Source organism: Pagrus pagrus, assembly GCF_965226575.1.
Source record: "Pagrus pagrus genome assembly, chromosome: 24".
Classification (NCBI taxonomy): Eukaryota; Metazoa; Chordata; class Actinopteri; order Spariformes; family Sparidae; genus Pagrus; species Pagrus pagrus.
Genome location: NC_140206.1, coordinates 12,978,813 through 13,000,982, shown reverse-complemented (window position 1 = coordinate 13,000,982; position 22,170 = coordinate 12,978,813). Strand labels below are relative to the sequence as shown.

Genomic DNA, 22,170 nt, shown 5'->3' with positions numbered 1-22,170 from the left:
GGCTACTGTTCAAAGCAAAAAAACAACTGTAAGAATCACATTTTGATCTACAAATCCTGATCTGCGATGAAAAGGCACAGTTAAAAACCTGGTTGTATTAATAAGTAAGCAGGTTTTGTTAGCTTCCGATCTAGTAGAAAGAACGCCGGTTTTGAACCTTCTCAAATCCCGGTGGTAAGGAGAAACACATATCAGCACGGGAACAGATTTTGACACAACAATCCAGTCCAGTAATAAAGCCTTCCCTTTGTAGACTAGCGATCACGTCTCTTTTTTGTATGTGACATGATTTGTGTCACTTACATAAGTTATGTGAGGTAAGTCACAACACTGAACTTAGTTATTTTAACCCAAAGTATGACCTTTTCCTAAACCTAACCAAACCGTGGTTGTTGACAACGCAAGTAACAGACCAATCTGCTTGTAATCTCTTGTACTGAAGTAAAAGAACAAGTTACATTCCACTACTGCTCAGCTGTTGCTGCTGTATTGCCTTCGATGTTGCTGCTTGAGTTGGTTCTATGAAAACACTGCAAGATTATGTAACTTAGAAAGGGACACTCAAATAATGACAGCCCAAAAAAAGGCACGTTTCAACACTGTCTGAGAGATACTTACAGAATATTTGCCTCAGCTACTTCAAACTAGGTTGAATCAACATTCACAATTGTCTCACAGAAAGTCAAACACTGTGTTACACCACACTGGTATTTACTGTAGGCAGTATTGCAATGGAACTTGTTTCTCTTATTTTGTCCACCTGCTTTTTGCTCACTGTTCTACGACTAAGCTGCAATGTTTCACACGAATGAGAGATGGCATTTGGATCGCAAAGACAATTTTGAATAATAGTTTTGAATAAAGTTATTTATATTTTCATCCGCAGCATCCACGTACACCAGCAAACACTATTTATTTCATCGTAAAGGTTAATGTCCGTTGATGTCCTATTTGCATGTCAGCATAGCTAATATTTGATTATGAAGAAAATGCACCTCATTCTGTGATCAAAGAGTCAATTGATAAAAAAATACATAAATTAAACATTTACTTCCCCTTTTGAGTTGACTGCTACATCAACACCCTTTGGTCCTAGTTCCAGTCGCTAAAGACAAATACAAAACATTAAATATATGCACCTTATCTCTATGTTTTATTTGTTATTAGTTCACGTCCATGTGATAAAGCACCTGGACTACTTAGGAAAAGTACATAAAGAACCGACTGACAAGGAGCTTAATGGCTTTGTGGCTTTCATTAACAGGAAAGCCACCGTAGAAAGTAGTTTAAGAGCATATTTCAACAAGGCGCCAGTGAAAAGGATACAGTACATTTACTTTGAAAAGAGAGAGAGACATGAGGTCGGGAGTTACAGAACCATTTCAAAAAGAGTGTGCTCTTAGAAAACATTGTTACTTCCATGGAAGTTATGCACATTGATAAATGTTGACCTCATTGTGTCTACCAGCATGAATCAGCTTGCAAAACATTAGCTGAGATGATTTCAGCAGGGGCGGCCCCAGAATTTAAATGGGGGGGCCCAGAGGAGGCCACTGAAAATTTAGGGGTGGCCACCAAAAGGAGGGGATCTTGTTTTCATGGTTTATTTACTGTAAATCAGTGATTCCCAAAGTGTGGGCCACAGCCTCTCTGTGGGCAGTAAAGGTGCTGCAAGTTGGTAGCGAAAGGTCATTTACAATAAATATAGTTTTATATTCTTTGATTTTTTGATAAAGTTTGAAATTACAATCAAACATTCATGATTAAGTATGTACATTCAAAAAAGTCATCAAAACTGATAAAACAATGGAGTCAAATTACATGCTCTTCATTCATTTTTTGAGTCTCGTGTGTTGATCAGAGATGTGATTAAAAGTTTTGGTGGGCCCCTAAAGACTTTTCAGAATGGGAATGGCTCCTTTAAATACATAGTACCTACTTTTAAATATCAGATGCATACAGTACTCATTACTGACAAGCAAATTATGCATGTGCAACTCACTACGAGAATTGGGGGGCACTCAAGTATGTGTGTGAGGGGCAGTGGGGTGGCCAACAATTAGATCAATGGGACCAGGGTCCCCCCGGCACTCCCTTCTGGGAACCACTGGATCTCAGGTTGTCTAAATGAGAGGAAACCTTCTCATTCTAAAATAAATCCTCAATCCTCAGACCACATCCTTTTGAGGAGACGTATCAGGGTCAGGTAACTGCTGAGGTCAACCATGGATTTGCACCCTTCTATGATGTTCCAGATTGTGGTTCAATTTATACTAATCCTGTGACAAAACCACTTGGCTGGAAGCTTCAGTCAGCTTCATAAAAAAAAAACGACAGCGTGAGGGATACATTCCAGGCCCATCTGCAAGTGATCGACCAGTAAGCTGCAGAGGATCACAGCCGAGGAGTGTGGGCTACATACGGATGAATCCGTACTGTACTTTGTTTTATCAAGTCTGGCTTTTTAACTCATCAGTTAGAAGCCACAAGCTGACATATTCTGCAGTCCCGGCACCACAGGGAGGTCAGAGGTCAGGCTGCGCTCCAACTCAGCTGGAACTGGCCACACTTCGGTGTCTCTTTCAAGGACACAGACCAGCTTGAATGCCAGTTCCCTGCATGTGCAACGTGCCGACTTTACTGGACCTTACACAATAAACCTCCTTAGTTTTTCCCCTCACAAGGACAGATTATCTTGTATTATGTTTTGTTATTGGCTTAGGAGCGTTTATTGGCTGATTGGAATCATTACTCTGTGTTTTGGATGCATCTGCCTATTAGTATATCGCATTAGTTTCATGCTTTAGGCTTGGTGCAGGAGCCAGGCTATTTAAAGCCCATCAATGCAAGTGCAAGGTTTTTTTTCTTCCCCTTTCTCTTGGTATTGTAAGAAGCTCCAAGAGGAGGAGGAGGAGGAGCTCTGTATAACTGCTACAGAGCTTCCCCAGCTGTATCAGAAATCACCACATATAGGCAGGGAGATACGGGAAGTTGGGAGACCATCCCTTCAAAATAAAATGTTTTTTAAATTTTTGGTTGGAAAGTTTTTTCATGGTTTATTTTTACTTAATTGTTAAACATGACTTTTAAATCACTATGTTGGTGTGCTGCTATAAAACAGAGGCCACTATAACACGAAATAAATCAGTAGAGTCAGTTTGGAGCGTGTTACAATGTGAAACACGTGCTTTTATTTTTTATAGGTGCTGCCGGAACTGGTGCTGCGCAATGCGCTCGACTTGACGCAACTTCCCGTCTCCGTCGTCCACCTCTACAGCATGCAAATTACGGCGCAACTCCAATACACCGCAGATTGGTTAACTACACAGAGCGCGCGGCGCGGCGCACGAGCAGGACGCACGGTCACCTTTTTTTTTTGGAGTGGACTCTACTAAAAACAAAAACAAACAAGGTGAATTAAATCGACAACACTGTTTTTTCTTTTTTGTTCTCTCCCATCGGCTCGAACCCGCAACTTAATCAGAATTAATTCCTTGGAGGGGGCTGCGGGAGGAGGACCGTGAACGCATCATCACCACCACCACCACCAACATCATCCCGGGACCGGAGTGAAACCTCACAGCGACGGAATAACTCAACGAGCCCGTGTGTGACAGCTTTGTCAGGACTGCAGAAAAGACAGAGGACAAGCAGGGGGAAGTTTTCAAGGAGAAAGTGTTGTGGAGGTTACCCCCCACCTTAAAAAAAACCCCCCTCGTCTTCAATGCGTCGCCTCCTCGTACCTACTGATGGACTGGTGACATTTGGAGGAGCCTTACCTTGTTTTCATCAGTTTTAACCGGTAAGCCACGAAGAAAGAGTTGCATTCCTCCTCCATGTTTCTTTCATACATTTCACTGCAGCGAGCTAAATTACTTTATAGCCCTCGTTTTAGTTAACTTAACGAAGCAGGTGGGCTTTAAGGAAGGCGGCGAAGAAACCCAGGTGTCCATTAGGGCTAAGGGGGCAGGTTCCAACTAGCTTAAGTATGCTATTGAGCAACCCCGGTGTTCTGACCAGTACTCCATCATTTGCTACTGTTAAAAAAACGTACAGTGAGCTGACAACTCAAGAGCTTATTTTACGACTGTGAGAGGTGTTTAAGAAGTGTTTAGGAGAGACACCACAAGCGAGTTTCACCCACCTCCCGAGGGGTCCTCCATTACCACCAGCACACCTGGCTGAGTGCCACACGCAGCTACTGTACCCCCGCTGCCGCCTTCTGCTGCTCCAGACTCCGCCGCCGAGGCTCCTTGTTACTTATTTTTTTATCGCTAAAACTTTACATTTTTGCCCAAATGCTCAATTATTATTCTCTCCTTCCTCATTATTATTTTTTTCTTGCTGGCACGCTGCCACCGCAGCTAAATATAGTGGCTGGCGTATGAATATTTATAATTACTGTAAGTGGTCGCAGGTGTGTGTAATGGGGAAGAGGGGGGGGGGCGGGAAGAGGGGGACCGCATCACGACTCCTAGGACACCTCCGCCAATCAGGAGGGGAGGGTATCTGCTCCCATCAGAAGCCCATTATGTCTGTCAGTCATTTCAACCCATTAAGCGGTGCACGGATGGCTGTTAACACTCAGCAAACATGGCAGTGAAGGTTTATTTCACCAGTTAAGATTAAACCGCCGCTCAAGTGCAAGCTAATGAAGGAGAGGAGTGTCTCATTAGCAAAAGTTGTGAATTGCATAATTGAGTTTGGACCCCCAATTTTGTGCTTGGATGAACCGCTTGGTTAATAATGTTGTAGGGTCCACGCCGTGCGTATACGGACTGTGCTTAAGCCTTAACTTGAGATGTAATTACCGATTGGTGTGTGGGCTAAAATGTGCAAAACTCAAAGGGAGTTTTGAATGCAGCTTTGTTCGTGCTCCTGCTCCCTCCTCCCCCCCCAAATAATCTATTAATAACAAGCGTTCTGCGTGTAATTACTTGATTTTACAAAGACAGACAACGTCCAGTAATATTCAGCCGAGCACGGGAAAAAACAGTTGCTCCCTCGTAACGTAGATCAGTGTTTGAATAGGTGTTGGAATGGCCAAAGGAAATCGGTCTCACCAGTGCAAGTAGTCTGCAGTTTTTCAGAGTATCAGCTCAGGGGCAGAACAATGAAGAAGGCATTGTGAAACTTTATTAAAGCACACTACTCTCAGACAGCGAGAGCCTGCAGATATATTGGAGAGCCTCTGCTTTTTCTGAGACACGAAGAAAGTAGGCAGCGCTAGCCCACAGAATATTGAATCAGTCGGAGAAAAAAAAACGAAGGGCTGCAACAAGGGGCAAGGGAGTTGAACTATCTCCTGCCTCTTGAGTGGGCGGATGTCATAATTATCATTTCTCCAGGACTGCGGTGGAGGGCCCGCGGGCACTGGCAGAATCTCTGCAGATCTGTGGGTGTAGCGGTGGTGTCGACCCTGTAGGGCAAGCCACATCACTTCCAATACAGAGGGAAAAAGGGACAAGTCCCACCGTAATTGGTGCCTGGGAACGCTGCAGGGCGCTCCGGGGAAAGTTGATGGACGGTCCAGAGCTCGTACATGCGCATAAACAATGCCGGGGCCGGACGCGCGCAGGCACAGGAACACACTCGCGCACGCTGAAGCAATAGAGCGCAGGAGGGCTCTAATCTGCTCTCCCATGTCAGGCTGAAATGAAACAACCCCCCCCTCGCTGGACGCAACAAGTCTCACTATCTCGTGTTCGCCGTCTCAGTCTCCACTCTCATTCTCGGTTTCAGCCCCGGAGCAAAAGCAGCCTGACTTTGGGTATTAGTGGATGCACGAGACTGTTGGTTGGTGACCTCCAAGTGAATAGGGAGAAACGGCGGAGAAGATGGAACTCCCATTTCTTCGACCAGATGCTGTGGTGTCTGAATATGAGAGACTTAGAAGATGATGATATTTCTACAACAGCTGATATTCTTATATACATGAAATTAGTGTTATCAAGATACTGTGATGTCGAACTTCAATACAATACCTTGAAAATATTGATATTCATTAAAACATAGCTATGACATGACAACGAGATATGACTATCTAGTAGCAGCGAACAGCAGAAAGACTGTAGTAAATATTAAAGGATAAATTCACCCAAAAATAAAAGTTCAGCCGTCATCTTCTCACCCGCTTGCTGATGTGAAAGTTGGTTGAAGTTTTGTAGTCCATAAAACATTTTCTGGAGCTTCACAGCAAAACAGCATCGCAGCATTCTCCCAATTAACTGAAGCGCATGGGGACTTGTATGAATAATTTAAAAATAACAACCAAAAAACATAAAAACCGGCTCTGGTCCAAATGTAATCCCAGTCTCCAGAAGCCCAGAGATCCCAAAGTGATTTGAAAAGGCAACTTAGTATGCTAGCGCATTTAGCTTAGCAGCCACAGTGAAGATTTTGGCTTAAAAAGGCTGTAAATAACGTCTTATCAGATCAATTTGGGGTCTTGGGGCTTCCGGGGATTTGGATTATGTTCCTACTTCAGTCAGTAGAGTGCTGCAACATTGTTTTTTGCTGCTCCAGAAACATTTTGTAGACTACAGATCGCTATGGGGGCGATTAGATAATGACTGAATCTTCGATTTTGGGTGAACTTATCCTTTAATTTTTAATGTTTACCACAGTCTTACTGCTGTTTCCTGCTATGTTATTTCCCAAAATGCACATCAGAGCACTGGAACAGTAAACATCACTGTAATCACCCCAAGCATCTTTGTATGCAGTGTGTTCTGTAAAAAAAATCAAAACATATCGGACAACATACACACAGATATTGAAAAATCTGTGATAGGACAGTGTATGTATATCAGTCGGGCTCTACACTAAGCGTCATCGGAATTTCACGCTTGTGCTGCTTGAGTAAATTGGACTAAATTAGCATGTATGAGTCACATTGTGAGAAGCACTCCCTGTAAAATGCTTTCTATGTTATTGTCAGACAAGGCATTCTGTATTATTAAAACCAGCTCTTGCACATTTGTCCCCAGTCGCTCCTTGTTGCATTGCTGTTATCCAGGAGTGTCTTATCTCAAACACCTGAAAGAAAGCAAGAGAACAGCTTCTCTGAGTAAAAGCCCTTCTTGCTATAAAGCTCCCTGACAGGAGATATACTGTACTGTATAGGAGGTGGGTTGCTCCGGGCCAGTGGATCTCTTATTGCGGTCTGCTGGACTCCAGATAACAACCCTCGGAAACAGCACTTAAAACCGCTTTTTAACACAACGGATTCATGATTCTTTTAAAAGTTACTGATCAATGTTTTAAACTGACAATTCCCTGGAATAGCGATGCACAAACGCAACAAGGTTTTGCTGTCTTCTCCTTCCGACATTCATGACAGGTGCTGAGTCTATCCGTCTGTCTGTCTGAGTGTGTTCTAAGATGCCGGAGAAACCTGCTGTTTGGGAAGCAGCACATAGAATATGATGGGCTGTGGTTGCTGTTTCTGACGAAACACTCAGCGAGCAGATTATTTAGGACAATAAACACACCGGCTGCCTTTGTTCGAAACGCAACACTCCCTTCTGTTGCAGCGTCACGTGTGGTATGCACACATTTTTCTTATGCCAGACACGAGATGTGTGCCGTGTTGTGTGTAAATTCATATAATCTTCAGTTTATGTTTAAGATGCCGGGCAGTAATCCATCCCAACACAAACAGGGTGATTACAGGTGTTTTTGATTTGACTTTGAAGCTTTTGTTCCTCGAGCAGGTTTTAACAGGAGCTTCAGAATGCTGTCCACCTTCCTTTAATTGCCGCCGTGGCATTCCTACTTAATTGGTCTTGAAAGGTCTTGTTCAGTAGGACCGTGCAGGTCAGCTCAAGTCTCTGTAGTTGTTAAGTCATCAGACACTCAATTAACTCAGCCGCTGTACCCGATCTTAAAAAAGAGAAACTGCAGGGGCAGAAAAACAACATAGCCTGAACCAAATCTGCACTAAGGTGCTGCTTTAAGTGTTCTTTGATCGACTTATTTAAAGCTCCTCTAGACTTTTATGTAAAAATATATCTGTTTTATGAGCTTAATTCCCAGACTGGGACTGCAATAACTGAGATTTCCCAAGGTTTGTACTGTCAGATCAAAAGTTTCAAGCTTGACAGTGCAGCTTTGACTTGATAGCATTCAGATTTTTTTAAGTTCAGGACAAGAGGTGCAACGATTAGTTGATGAGTTTATCGAAGGACAATGAGTTGCAAACTATTTTGATTATTGATTTAAGTCCTTTTTTGGGCAAAAATGTCAAACATTTGCAAGTTCCAGCTTCATAAAAGTGAAGATTTGCTGCTTTTTTGGGCATTTTTTCTCATAAAGAGACAAGTCTTTGGGTTTTGCACTACTGGTTGGACAAGAGAAGCAATTTGACCTTTGGACTTTAAGACTAAACAACTAATTGATCATGAAAATGATTGTTAGATTAATCAGTAATGAAAATAATCTTCAATTGCGGCCCTGTTCCAGTCTTTTTTAAACCCTTATTTCCTTCTGTTTTGGCAAAACATAACCAATCACCAATTATCTAAAAGTAAATAAGTGTACCTGTGATCATCTGTCTAAAGATTACACACAGACTTGACATCTGTAGGTCTTTCCATCCTCTCAACAGCCTATCCTGTTGTGGGCCGGAGAGTAAAGCTACTTTCCTGTCCCCTGTGAAAATATTTTTCAGTGTTTTCAATCCAGGAGCCCTGTCTCTGTCCACGGACTGTTTAATTCTGCTCTGTCTGCTGCTGGCAGATCTAACGAGTCTTGTTATTTCCATTGGCGGTGGACTGCATTTCCTATAAGGCATGTGTATCAGTCGGCCGCTCAGAGCGTCAGATGGGTGCAGTTTTGTTCTACCGGCTCTGAATCATAAAGCAACTTAAACTGATCCCAGTGTGACAGAGGAATGAATAATGGAGGTGTCTATTGAATAAATAGGTAGAGGGCAGAGCTGAGAGAGGATCAGCGCAGGAGGTATACACAGTCCAACCAGTGATTTTCTGTCAGATGTAAAACTTGCCAGTACACGTTTCACAAGCATTGAAAAATGGTCTGCTGCTAATCCTCTGTCCTGTTCTGACTTTCCGTGCACCATCAGGGCTGAGGGAACTTTGGATGTGTTTTTTGCAAGGTTAGCTGAAAGCTAATCCACAGGGCTTGAAGCTGGGCCACCATTGTCTTGTTTATTTATTTAGATTTTTTAAATTCTTCACTCGGACGTGCAAGGGCTCAACAAACCCATTCCAACACTGTTAAAATATAAATGTGCAGCGACTTGTCGAAAATATGTGGAACCACTTACGAAAAGTAATATTCAGGTTTTAGGAAGATGAAGCTACAAATAAAACTAATATTTTCTTTCCCCTACTGATCAAATCACATTATGCAGCCATCTTGACTGAAGCCTAAAGAAACCAGAGGGTTAAACTTAAAGGTGCATTGTGTACTTTTGGAGACGAAATTTCAATCAGAGGAGAAAGATCTTCATCGACTTTGATTTTTTTTTCTGCCTAAACAAACTAAATAAACAAACTCTCATTGTTTATTCACTTTGTTCAATCACGAAAACAAACTGACCTTGAAGAACAACACAGTTCCATTCTGTCTTACTTTGTTTGGCGGACCCTGCCACTTTTCTAGCTTCAAACAGTGTTCTGAGAACAGCTTGTTTATTCAGTTGTGGGAAAAATAAATATTTCTGAGTTTGTATTATGACCTCATTAATATCGTAAATGTTAAAATTCTGAGTTTGAATCTCTTCTCCAAAACTACACAGCTTCATTGGTCGCTCAAGCAGTGAAAATTGGACATGTTCTTTGACGTGCAGGCCAAAAAACCTGCAGGCCGACCGACTGCTGTCCAAAGTTTGTCGTCGTTATCAACATTCATTTTCGTCACGAATCACAAACTGTGATCGTTTCATCACTCAGCCTCCGCGTCCAATAACTTTTAAACGCATGAACAGTTTTTTAAAAATGTACTATTATGGCGGGCTTCTTCTAATTGTTAATTAATTGGATGCCAATCAGCTGTCACTAATGACTGCAACCGCTGCCAGATGCGATTTTAAAGAGTTTGAAGCTTATGACTTTATAGTAGTTTGCCCTGTTAGGAAACTCAGCAGGGTGCTGCTGCTGAACTGTAAGCACGCTGTACATCACAGTTCAAACTATACATCTGGCAATTAAGGATGCCACAAAACACACTTTTAACACTGTAATCTGTCATAAAACATATTTGACTGGAGTTCATGTGTGAGTGTAATTTTACTTACATAAGCGTCCATGTTATGCATGTTTAGTTAAGAAGGTATTTATAGCATGCAGACTTTCATTAGCCTCCCTCTGATGTGCCGACGATACAAGGTGTTGTCGCCCTTTCTATTGTTGATCATCAGCAAGCAGGTCTGTCTACCTACGGTGTGTGGCTCCCGTGAGACCGAGGCTTGCGTATCAGGCAGCAGATCTCCACCTATTTATGGAGTGAATCATAAGACTGTCATTACTGCTACCCTGTGGCCTTTTCTGCCGAGGGTGGGTGCTCCTTTTTTAAATGGGCAATTCAGCTGAGAGGAGCCTTTACGCGATGATTATCTGGGACATCACAACTTGAAACGGAACATGAAATACTTGCACAATGTTTCCAAACATCTCGGGAAACTTTGAACATTTTAATTATTAGTCCCAGAAATTGTTTTGCTGCGTAACAATCCTTAGAAAAGCTGCACCAGAATACTTATTATCTTATCTTGTGATGTTCCGGTCTTTCCAGATCCAGCTGCCTCTAGACAGAGCATTCACAATGAGTTTATGTTTAATTTACCAGTCTTGCTCGGCACCGGTTAGCCATCCCTAAATTAAATGTGTCCCCAAAAATATACACAGAAGATGTGCGACTGCTTGGTGCAGATGTCTTCCCTTGCAAAATGTACCTTGATGCCACAATACACTGGTGTAATCTGCCTGCTCATTTCTGGAGAACTAATTACTGCGCATTAGTTAAACAGACCATTTGAAATGCAAGCCTACTAAATCGCGCTTGCCAGGGGAGCCGTGCCACCCCCCCCTCCCCTCCCCTCCCTATGCAGTCTTTGTGCTTCTATTATTAGTTCTATCATGCATATGTTTGCTATCAGAAATTAAGGCCCACCAGCTGAGAACAGTGAGAGAGGAGGCTTTGCAGCACACAAGATAGAGATGCAGCGAAAAAAACGTGTTTTTTGTGTTCACGTATGAGGTTTCAGAGCATCAGGCCCGCCGCTCGCCATATGATCAACCGCCAGCTGTTCGGACCGCTGCACGACGCGAGGAAGCGCGCAGCTGATCTGGCTTTTTAACAGGCCACTGATGACGTTTTCTAAAGATGCAACCCTTGTAGCAGCCAGCGGAGCATGGGGCTCTGATCCTCGTCTCTCCGGTCACCGGGGCCATGTGCCTACAACGCCGCCAAAAGGATCTTTGTTTCTGCATGGCGGAGCAGCTGTTGGAGGAGTGATGGGGTTGCCGCAGCCTAACTCCTGTCCAGGTGGAGGATGTGGGGTTGATTTAATTATTTAAAGTTTGGTCAAGTTGGTCTTTTTCAGTTTCCTTGAGCTGCAAACGGAGTTCAGTCTGTATTGATTTTGTGAATATCTCATAGAAAAGTAGATATATAGAAAACATGAGCCACTTCAGGAGCTTTGGAGAGTATTCACCATTCCCTGCACGCTTCCTCACAGACCAGAAGCCTGTCACCATAGTAAGAGCACACATTCTTGGCAACCACATTGAGACATGATTTGGCAATAACTGAGATTGTTTCCCACACAAGTTCCACTAATGAGTCTGACAACAATTTATACCTGCTTGGAATCTTCCATCATAGCGTTTTTGATCCCGGTTACGGGCAGCAGATTACATTTACATTTCAGCTATAAGACATGTAGATGATGCACTAGTTTTTTAAACAGTATTTATGATTCTGACAGGGAACCTCAGACTCCAGTGAATTAAAATGTACTCCCTCAACCTCCATGTTGTCAAGATCCATAAATCACTCTGACTGCAGGTAGCCGGGCAATGAGAAGGACCGAGGTCATAAAAAAAGCTCAGAAGTGCGGTGACTGTGAAGCCTTGAAAACAGATAAAGAACTCCCAAAAATTCCCTCCGCTCGATAAGTTTGAAAAAACACAAACGTGGAGTGACTTTTATCAGTTTTGACGGAGTTGGGAGAAGGGCTCTATCCGTCGGGTGCCACTAGGGACAACAAGCCTTTCATACTCGCACATCAAGTCGCCTCACGCTACAGAAACAGGAATTAGGTTTCTGCCTTACGGGCTATTTGTGGCTCCAGCATGCTTTACTTACTCTGACAGTGACAAGGACTGAACATGACTATAGCTGTGTTCATATTACCTAAAAATAATGTCCTAAACTGTCAGCCAGATAACGTGCACGCCACTCGGTACAGTTCTAATCCAGGTGCCTGTTGTGTCGTCACATACCGTATCCGTATTGCGTGTGCGTCGGTTCAAAGCTATCTATAGCACGTGTAGAATACAAAAATGAGTGGTTCTGCAGAGCTCTGACCGTTCATGAAGCGTGCAAAATCAATAGAAAGCAAGGGCACATGTGCTTTGTGCCATTCAGCAAGGATTACATGCTCAGTGCGATCCATGGCTTTACAAATGTATAGCTAATACCGTTGTCTTCTAGAAAGTTTGTCAAAGTCAAACTGCGACACAGCCAGAATCTGACCTTTCATATTGAGAACAGGAGAGAACTGATAGGACAACATACAAGAAGTGAGCTATGGTTGTCAATTTGAACATCCAATTGTGATTCACAGGAAGACTGTGCATGTTTCATGCTGTGCGTTGAGCTCATCAGCAGAACTTGATCAGCAATATATGTAGCTCCATTGTTTAATCTCATTTCATAGACCAGTGGTGCAAGTTAATCTGATCGCTTAATTCTGTTTATGGTACTTTGAAGTTGTGATGGAGTAATTTCCCTGACATTAAATGAAAGTGTAATGTTAAATCACTAAATCTAATCTTTAATATCATTCGTACTCCCAACCCTTATTTTACGAGCTATATATTAAAACTTAATCATATTCTTCAATAACCAAAACGTCTTGTAAATGCAGTGTGGCTCTTAGTGTTGTTCTATATGAACTGCAAATTTTTCAACAAAAACTCACTAAATAAAAAATGACGACAACAAATAACATTCATCAAAAATAACCTTCAGTTTATTAAATAATAAAAAATGAAAGCAATCACTTAGCAAATACTGCAGCCTGACTGATATGACGGTCGGCCAATATTCAGCCAATAACTACCAATATTGGTCTATCCCATATATTGGCCTATATGTTGCTGATATATGTTTATATGGAAACTTTTGAGATTATAATGCAGATAAAGATGCTCGGGGTAATTAATGTTTATTAAATTAAATCTCAGTTGAGTGGTATTTTAGACTATGCAGTCTATGTTAACCTGCTGTAAAATATCCTACCTCCATTACATATCTTCATCCAAAGTTTTTACTTTCTAGTATCTGAATCGGGCCCAAAAATTGCGTATCGTCGGGCTCTGGCAAATATGTAGCGTAATGTACTTTAATACACATTAGGCACAACAATTAACAGATGTTGTTGAAGTAGATAGCTGATGCTCGTTTTTATAAAGCAACATTTGATGAGAAAGACATCATTAATGTACACATTTAATACACATAGATATAAGAAGTGTAACTGCCTAGTATTTCCGGTGCCGACTAGTCTTTAATCATGCACATCCCTCTGGTAGATGAGCGAAAAGGAGACTAAGGTAGAAAAGAATGAACCCTAACCCTGCCTTCATGCTGTCCACAAGCAAAACTGTAACCCTTACTGGCTCCAGGATACACCTGCCTTGTAGTTGATCCTGACCTCTCACCTTCCTGTGAAGGAGGTAAAGGACAAAAGAAAGCTCCCTTTAGGGACCAATAAGTCTTAAAGTTGGACGTGAACACGTTGTGAGTGATGTACAGGCCTGTTTCGTGTTTGTGTGTGAAATTCTGCAGCTCATAACAGCCATGTTCTTGGCAGTATATCATGTGCATTGATCACGAGTGTGTATAATTAAATGCGGTCAAGATGAGACGACCACGGTATGACAGAGCAGTGTTCTGCACTGTTGAAGAAGTACGTGTGCCATATGAACGTGTATTCATTCGCTGCAAAAGTACAGAAGCAGCCTCAACACTGTAACATGATATTATACTCATGAGGGCACATTGTACCTCCATGATGATGTTGAGCCCTTCACTGCACTCGAACAATAGAAGTTATAGCTGGCCTAAATAAGTGTGAACGAGCTATTTGCGTCTGTGAGTGGCCAAAGCCTGTAGAAAGGCTCAATGTGTGATGAATATTCTATCTGCAGATTTTTCATCTCTACGTTCCTTCCTCTGTCTTCCCCTCCTCAGCTCAGCACCATTTTTTTTTCTTATAGTTTTTCCTTCCTAACTCATCTCATTTGATGTTGGACGATGAGTTGGCTTCACACACATGCATGAGGGGAGATCTCGCAGGGCTTCAGTAGATCTCTAATTGAATTGTCTGAACAGCAAGAGATGCACATTTGAATTCAGAAAGGAGAGCATAGTGGGGAAGACTGGCACCGGAAGAGTGTTTCATCTCCCCGTGCCCGTCACGCCGAGTTCCATGCAACATTGATTACCTGAAAAATGGATCAGTTAGAGTAGTCTGTTTGAAATACAGAAGAAAGAGTGCGCGAGGCTAATGCCTTTCCATATTTGCCCTCCGCAGTGTTATCATGCGGTACGCGATAACATCTGTCAATAGTCTGTTTCATTTCACATTGTCTTATGAGCCATCAAGGTCACAGAGGTGAGCGCCTTGGGTACCATGACCACCACCAGACTTCTGAACAAGCAAATAACTTGATAAGCGATGAAAAGGAAATGGCCAAAGACATTTTTGGGTGCCAGGTTTTGGAGCCATTTTCTGAATGTTATCACTGACCAAACAATACATATTTAATAGGTTTGTTAAATTAGATTTCTGGGTTTCATTATATTCCCCCATATTATCTTCCAATGATAAACATGGGTAATTGGAGCTCACAGACAATCATATCTCTCCATGTTTTGCCTATTATTGGCTGAAGATGGTGATTTCTTAGCTTGCTGTGATGTTCAAGAGACTTTACAAATGTGGGAGGTTTTGAGCTTGTAGGTCTTGGGCACATTTTTATCATCTTTTCCTGTATTTTACATCATCTTTATCTACCCATATATCCAAACTGTATCTGTGAAATACATATAAATATTACATCAAAGGGTTACATAACAGTTTCAGTTCTGTAAGATATATGACGGTAACATGAGGGGTTTCCTTCCCAAAATGCAAAAATAGCTCTTTATCCGAAGATCACTGCTTACCATTTGAGTAATACCTATTACACTACTATTTCATGTGAACAATTACTGGTATTTAGTTGTCATTTTGAAAGACTTTTCAATGGTGGGTCTCCCTATTGTTGTACTGATGTGCAGGCTGACTCAGAGCACTGATTTTCCCTGGAGGCAAGAACATGCAAGTAATTATTCTGGTGTGCAGCATTCTGTCTGATGTTGTGGTGATTCCCGGTAGGAATTAGCAAGAGGGAGTGTTAATGCATTTAGTAAGTGAACTTTTATTTCACTCTGTTGGCAGATTGTTGGCGATGAGCGTTATTCATTTAATTTTGTGAGAGTGTGATTCTGATTTTATTTTATTTTTTCATATTCACTAATATTTCAGTATTCCTGTGGAGTGAGGAGAGTCTAGATATCTTGTGGCTGAAAAGTTTGGAGTGGCCTTGGGGTTTACTGTATGTGAACAGATCAAAGATGCTGGAGATGAGATCGACTTGGTTTTCATCAATAATTCTGACTTTTACCCAAGAGCAAAACAAAAAAAAATGTTTGGAGGCACAAATTGGCAAATGCTCAAGAAAAAGTGAAGTTACATTTTAAGCGACCGCTTCAAGTTCAGCTTCCGTCTCTGGGGCAGATGGCACTCAGGGGGTTGTCTGTTTTCATGGACACACTCCATGTTGTGTGTAGGGTCGGCTCAAGGGTTGCTCTCATATCAGTAATATAAAAACTTCCGACAACGCCTAAAATGCTTGGAATTCGTACAGACGGTGCAACAATCCGATACGACATAATATATTCATTAGAAACGGGACCCTGCAACTTCAAAACATACATGCCATCCATACAGGGTTAGTGGTATACAGCTACATAAAATAAAAAAAAAACAGATATATGCATTCTGTTCTCTGTACAGGTGTTCAAACATCTCTAGTATTCAGGCTTTAGCAAGAATTTAAATGAATATATACAGTACATTCAGTATGTGTGCAGTCAGCACTAAGTCCACATTTCCAAACTGCATTTTCTGCCACAGCATCTGCACAGGCACATGCAAACGCCCCCTGAAAATGTGCCCTACGTCTCATTGAGTTTCAATCGGGAGGACGTATTTTCTGGTCCGAAGAGGGTCCCGTACCATTTATAGATGGATCACGAGTCAGAGGGCTCAGCCTCTGACAATCGCTGCTCTCCACAAGCTGTATCGGCTGAACTTGCCAGGACTTGTTAGAATGAAGCTTTCGAGATGTTAATCGGTTTCGTTGACAAGAACAGCTGTGCCGTCCTGTCATCTCTCCGTGTCTGATCTCTTTGAAGAATTCTGCTGGTTAGCAGTGGATATCTAGTTATCCTTGATCAGGGGAAGATGTCTGCACTCCCCCAACAGTCCCCTGAGAAGGATCTCGCCTCTGATCCATTGTGATTTTAGTCGTATTAATGTAATGGATTAAGATGCGGTGCTGAGGCGCTCATCATTAAAATCTCATTTCATCCCTTGTCATTCAAGATAAATCCTGCTTAGAATGATGTTCGAATTCTAGGTTGAACTTGCAGTGGACAGTGCTGTCCTTGTGATACTTTTGGAGCAGTCAAATAACACAATCCGATGAACAGTGTAAGAAAATCAGATTGATGAATAAAGGTTTGGTTTGTGATGAGTTCACTTTCAGTGCAGTCAAGTGAGAGTTCATTGGTTGATCCATGAAGTCACGACCATTCATTATCAGCTCTTTGTTTGGTATGCCTGTTAATAAAAGTTACTTTGACATGGACTGAAATAACTTCTGCATTCGTATGACTCACTCCGAGCAAGGCTTTGTTCAGATGAGTCTGCACGGAAAGGGCAGAAAAATCAGTCAAATGAGACTCATTTCTTTAAATGTACCATTATCCCGCTGTGAGTCACTGGAAAGAAATGCTGTCTTCCACTCATTGCTCAGTGTCCTGTTAGATACTGTGGATTCTGATGACTGTTTTATGTGGATTATTAGGATTCCCATTAGCTGCTACACTTGGTTTAACTCCCATTCGTCAAGTCCGGCCAGGATACAACATTACTAGCTAGTATGAAGACCACATAGGGATAAAACATCCAGAGAAAAGAACCTTATGATAGTACATTTAAAATGAAGCATGGTTTTTACTGAATTAAAAGAATGTAGAATGCAAAGTTTCCTTTTCCTCTTATATATTTTTCATGCCTTTTTACTATAAAAAGACAATTCCACACTACACAACTCAACCTAGAGGAGTGTGACTTCCCCTCATGCATAAGATGTACCCATGAATGTAATTTTACGCAATTACACTTTTACACATCTAACAACCAAAGTTCATGTACTGTAACACATGAAACTTGCATGACGTGGATCACTGGGGTTGAATATCATTTACAGTTTCAAACATGTAAATAGAATGATTCACAAGAATACATCATGACTTATAGAACAATGTATACTTAATGTTCTTTTTTTTTGTCCTCCCCACCCCTCTTGCCCATGTTTTTATCTTCTTCACAGATATCTCAGACCGAAATGCTGCCCTGTATCATTTTCTGCGCCTTGTTTCTCGCCGCGGCCCGATCCCAAGATATCCATCCCTCACAGGCATCATCCTCTATTAGCGAGTCTTGTGACTCCCTGTGCTCCTGCGAGGGAAAAGATGGCATCCTTCATCTTAACTGCGAGCAGCGAAACATCAGCAAAATCTCCCAAATCAAAGTCCCGTCAGGTGTGCCCTTCCACCTGAACCTTTACAAAAATGACTTGGTCGAGCTCCGTGCCGAGGAAATGGAAGGGCTTAAGAATGCCCTTTCGCTGCACATCGGGGGTAATAGCATACAAGAACTGGAACCCGGGGTCTTTAGCACTCTCAGTTCACTGAAAAAACTGCACATAAATAGCAATTTCCTTGTCACTCTGAAAGAGGATACCTTTCAAGGCCTGGTGAATTTGGAGTTTCTCCAAGCTGACACAAATTTCATTCGGGTCATCGAGCCGGGGGCCTTCAACAAACTAATCCGCCTCAAGGTCCTCATTCTCAATGATAATTCCATAGAGTTTTTACCCAGTAACATTTTCCGGTTCGTGCCCCTCACCCACCTGGACTTACGTGGCAACAAGCTCCAGACGCTGCCTTATGTGGGGTTTTTGGAGCACATCGGCCGGATAATGGAACTCCTCCTGGAGGACAATGTCTGGGTCTGTGACTGTGATATTTTACATTTAAAAATATGGATGGAGAACATGAGGGCCCAGTCAGCCATCGGGGACGTGGTCTGCACCACGCCACATCACCTTAAGGGGACCATTCTGGCGAAAGTCAAACGGGACGTGCTCTGCCCATCCCACGCAGACATAAACCTGGAAGAGCCATCGAAGTCACTGGATATGGTTGTTACTCCGTCATCCAAAGTGGCTCAGATTCCCAAACTGATCGACGCCAAAGATGACGCCAAGGTACCGACACCATCTCACATTCCCGACAGTCCTTGTGTGGAGCACTGCTCTTGTCACAATCACCCTGTGGCTGGGTTTTTGATGCACTGTCAGGACAGAGGGATTCAAAAGGTGTCAGATATCGGAATACTTCAGCAAAGCCCCACTAAACTGGTCATGACAGGAAATATGATTCAGAAACTCCTCAAGTATGATTTTGTCACTTACGATAGTTTAGAATCACTCAACCTGGCGAACAACAGAATAGATTACATCGATAATGAAACCTTCCTCAGCTTGAGCAGCTTGAAGAAATTGTATTTGAATGGAAACAGGATTGAAAAGCTGTTCTCCACAATGTTTGTGGGGCTCCACAACCTTGAATACCTTTATCTGGAATACAACCTTATCAAAGAGATTGCTCCAGGCACATTTAATCCCCTGCCAAACCTAAAGCTGTTGTCATTAAATAATAACCTGCTCAGCTCTCTTCCAGCACAGATATTTCGCAATGTGCCCCTCACCAAATTAAACTTGAGGAAAAATCTACTTATGCACCTGCCAGTGAGCAACGTGCTTGATCAACTCGACTCACTGGAGCAGATTTATTTAGAGGACAACCCCTGGGACTGCAGCTGTGACTTGCTCAGCCTCAAACAATGGGTGGAAAAACTTAGAAAGGACACAGTGGTGGGCTCCATTTTGTGTCACACCCCAAAGAAAGTGATGCAGGCTGAGCTACGAAGCCTCCGTCATGAGATTCTGTGCCCCGGTTTAGGGACCTACTACCCCTTGTCCCCAGATGGGGAGGAGAGTGTGACAGCTACCCTGGGGCCTGAAGGCACTGGGAAGGGTTTGTTCAGCGCACTAACGGACACTGTCCCGCTCTCTGTGCTCATCTTAAGCCTTCTCATGCTTGTGCTCATGGTTATATTCTGCTCAGCCGGATTGGTGGTGTTTGTGGTGCACCGGCGGCGGAGAAGGGCAAAGAAAAAAGCAGCAGAGGAGCAGCCACGAGAGAACACCAGCAGCAGTCCCATTCACTTACATTACAGCATGTACGGGCAGAAAACGACACACCACACTCTGACCCAGAGAACAGGGTCCTCCACTCTGTACGAAGAGAGATCGCACAGTCCCATCGTGCAGATCTGTCGCAACCCCACCTACTGCTCCCAGCACAAGGAGCACGACGCAGACATGGATTACGGCCTCGACGATCCCGGCTCCAAGCATCACCTCTGCCGGAGCATCATGGAGAAGGAGAACACTTCCCCGCTCACGGGAAACCCCAGCTCAAAGTTCCGACCCATGACAGGAGAGTGCCCCGCGGAGTTCGTCACGCTCGGCAATCCTAACTCCCTGTACAGGAACATTCTTGAGAGGGAGAAGGAGCTGCAGCAGCTCGGAATAACCGAGTACCTTAGGAAAAACATGCCGCAGCTTCAGTCTGCTGTAGACATGCAGGTCCCGGGGCACCAGGAGGAGTTAAAGCTAATGGAGACTATTATGTACTCTAGACCACGCAAGGTCATGCTTGAGCAAACTAAGAACGAGTACTTTGAACTTAAGGCCAACTTGCATACTGAGCCGGACTACTTGGAGGTTCTGGAGCATCAAACTGCATTTAACTGAGCTGAGACAGAAAACAAATAACTATATATATTGTTTGGAACCAAGTGCCTTGTCCTGTTTGCCCTCCTGTACTTTCCACAGTGTGAAATATATATCATGGGCACATCACTTTAAGTTTAATTGTAGCACAGAATGTAACTGGTTTATTTTTTTGTTACCGTTTCTCCGTCGACAGCCATGTTATGTAGCTGTTGAAAGGTGAAGTCCATTTGGCCAAATGTAACTTAAAGAAGCTATCACAGTCTGTTGAGCAGGCCCGGGTTGAAACCATCTACCAAATCCACACAAACAGCTTTTTAGGATTGAAATCTTACTCGAATGAATTGATCCACACAGTAAACACTCCCCCCCACCCCCATCTGAAATCCTGGTAGGATGAAGCAGATGTTTGGAAAAGAAGTGGGTGAATCTCAATCACCACTTGACCCAGAACTGCTGTTTAATCAGTCTATCCTAACTCGGGGTATGACCTGATTACGCCCTCTGTCAACATAAGCTGGCTAGAACGCTGTAACCAGAATGCTCATTGTGCCGTAGAGTTAGCAGAATGCCAACTGTACATTGGAAACAATAACAGGAGTGTTGTCCCACTTCTGTTTTCCTGTCGGTTCCATTGATCGATCCGATTCACTGCACAGCTGCAGTCATAGGACCTTAATTTATTTTTATACAAGGAAAGGATGTTTTCTTCTTCTTCTCAATCAGTAAATACAGCACTTAAAGTACAGTATATTATACACAACTGTTATCTTGTATAAATGCATTGCACTAATCAAATGCCATAAGATGGTGCATGACAATCAACAGTCCTGCTGAAACTTTTTTTGTTTTGTTTTGTTTTTTGTTCATATGTCAGAAAAAATGAGCCACAAATGTGTGTGATCCTTCAAGTGTGCGTGCGTGTGTGTGCGAGTGTATGCGCGATTGTGATTTCCCGTCACTAATTTATGTCCGACAGCATTCTGGAGCATCAGTCCTTCCTCACGCTGACACGAACTGATTTGGAACTGTTTCGGACTGATTCGAGGCGGGGGCATGTTAACCTTTTTTAGCACACGAATGGGTACGGACGAGCCACACCACCCAAAAACGAAAAGCTCCAGTTTTCCCATCCAGAAAAACCTGCCGACCGACTCCAGCCAACTCCTCTCCAGCTCTAATTAAAAGCAATGGGACTGCTGGCCACTGACATTTGCAACGTGGACATTGTCAGGATTTCCTACCACACACTCCATCATACTCTCGGAAAAACTCATTCGACTTTGAGACGGTTCATGTAAGCACACACTCTGTAGCTTTTCTACTTAACTAGATTTAATTATTTATTCTGTATATGTTGTATATACCTATGTTGCATTATATCTTTGGTTTTTGTGTGCCTTCAGTGCTGTACAGAATATAAACAGAAGTTGTAACTGATAAACAGGAAATAAAGAGTTGCAATATTACACTTGAACTGGATTCATGGTCAGCTGAAGAACAACGTGTACATCTTGGAGATACTGTACGAGAATGTGGACCCCCCGTAGGCTCTCTGCAGTGCACTGCCTCCCGCCTAATTGACACCCCAGCCACCCTGAGCTGCATCTACATCCCAAACTGGCGACATTCCCTCTCAGTGTGCTATCAGTCCTCCGCAGTGCATGTGTATAAGTGCAGGCATGTACTTGTGTAATCACCATTCGGTTGTCTTCCCGCT

At 42.8% G+C, this 22,170-nt stretch overlaps 1 protein-coding gene across 1 annotated transcript; it reads left to right on the top strand.

The window, feature by feature from the left end:
- The first annotated feature begins 3,621 nt into the window (after nt 1-3,621).
- Nucleotides 3,622-21,919, top strand: slitrk6 (SLIT and NTRK-like family, member 6). The gene is made up of 2 exons (XM_084346756.1): nt 3,622-3,802; nt 17,919-21,919. Exon 2 carries the CDS (start codon nt 17,934-17,936, stop codon nt 20,469-20,471), a length of 2,538 nt encoding a protein of 845 aa, XP_084202882.1. The 5' UTR covers nt 3,622-3,802; nt 17,919-17,933; the 3' UTR covers nt 20,472-21,919.
- Nucleotides 21,920-22,170: the final 251 nt, after the last annotated feature.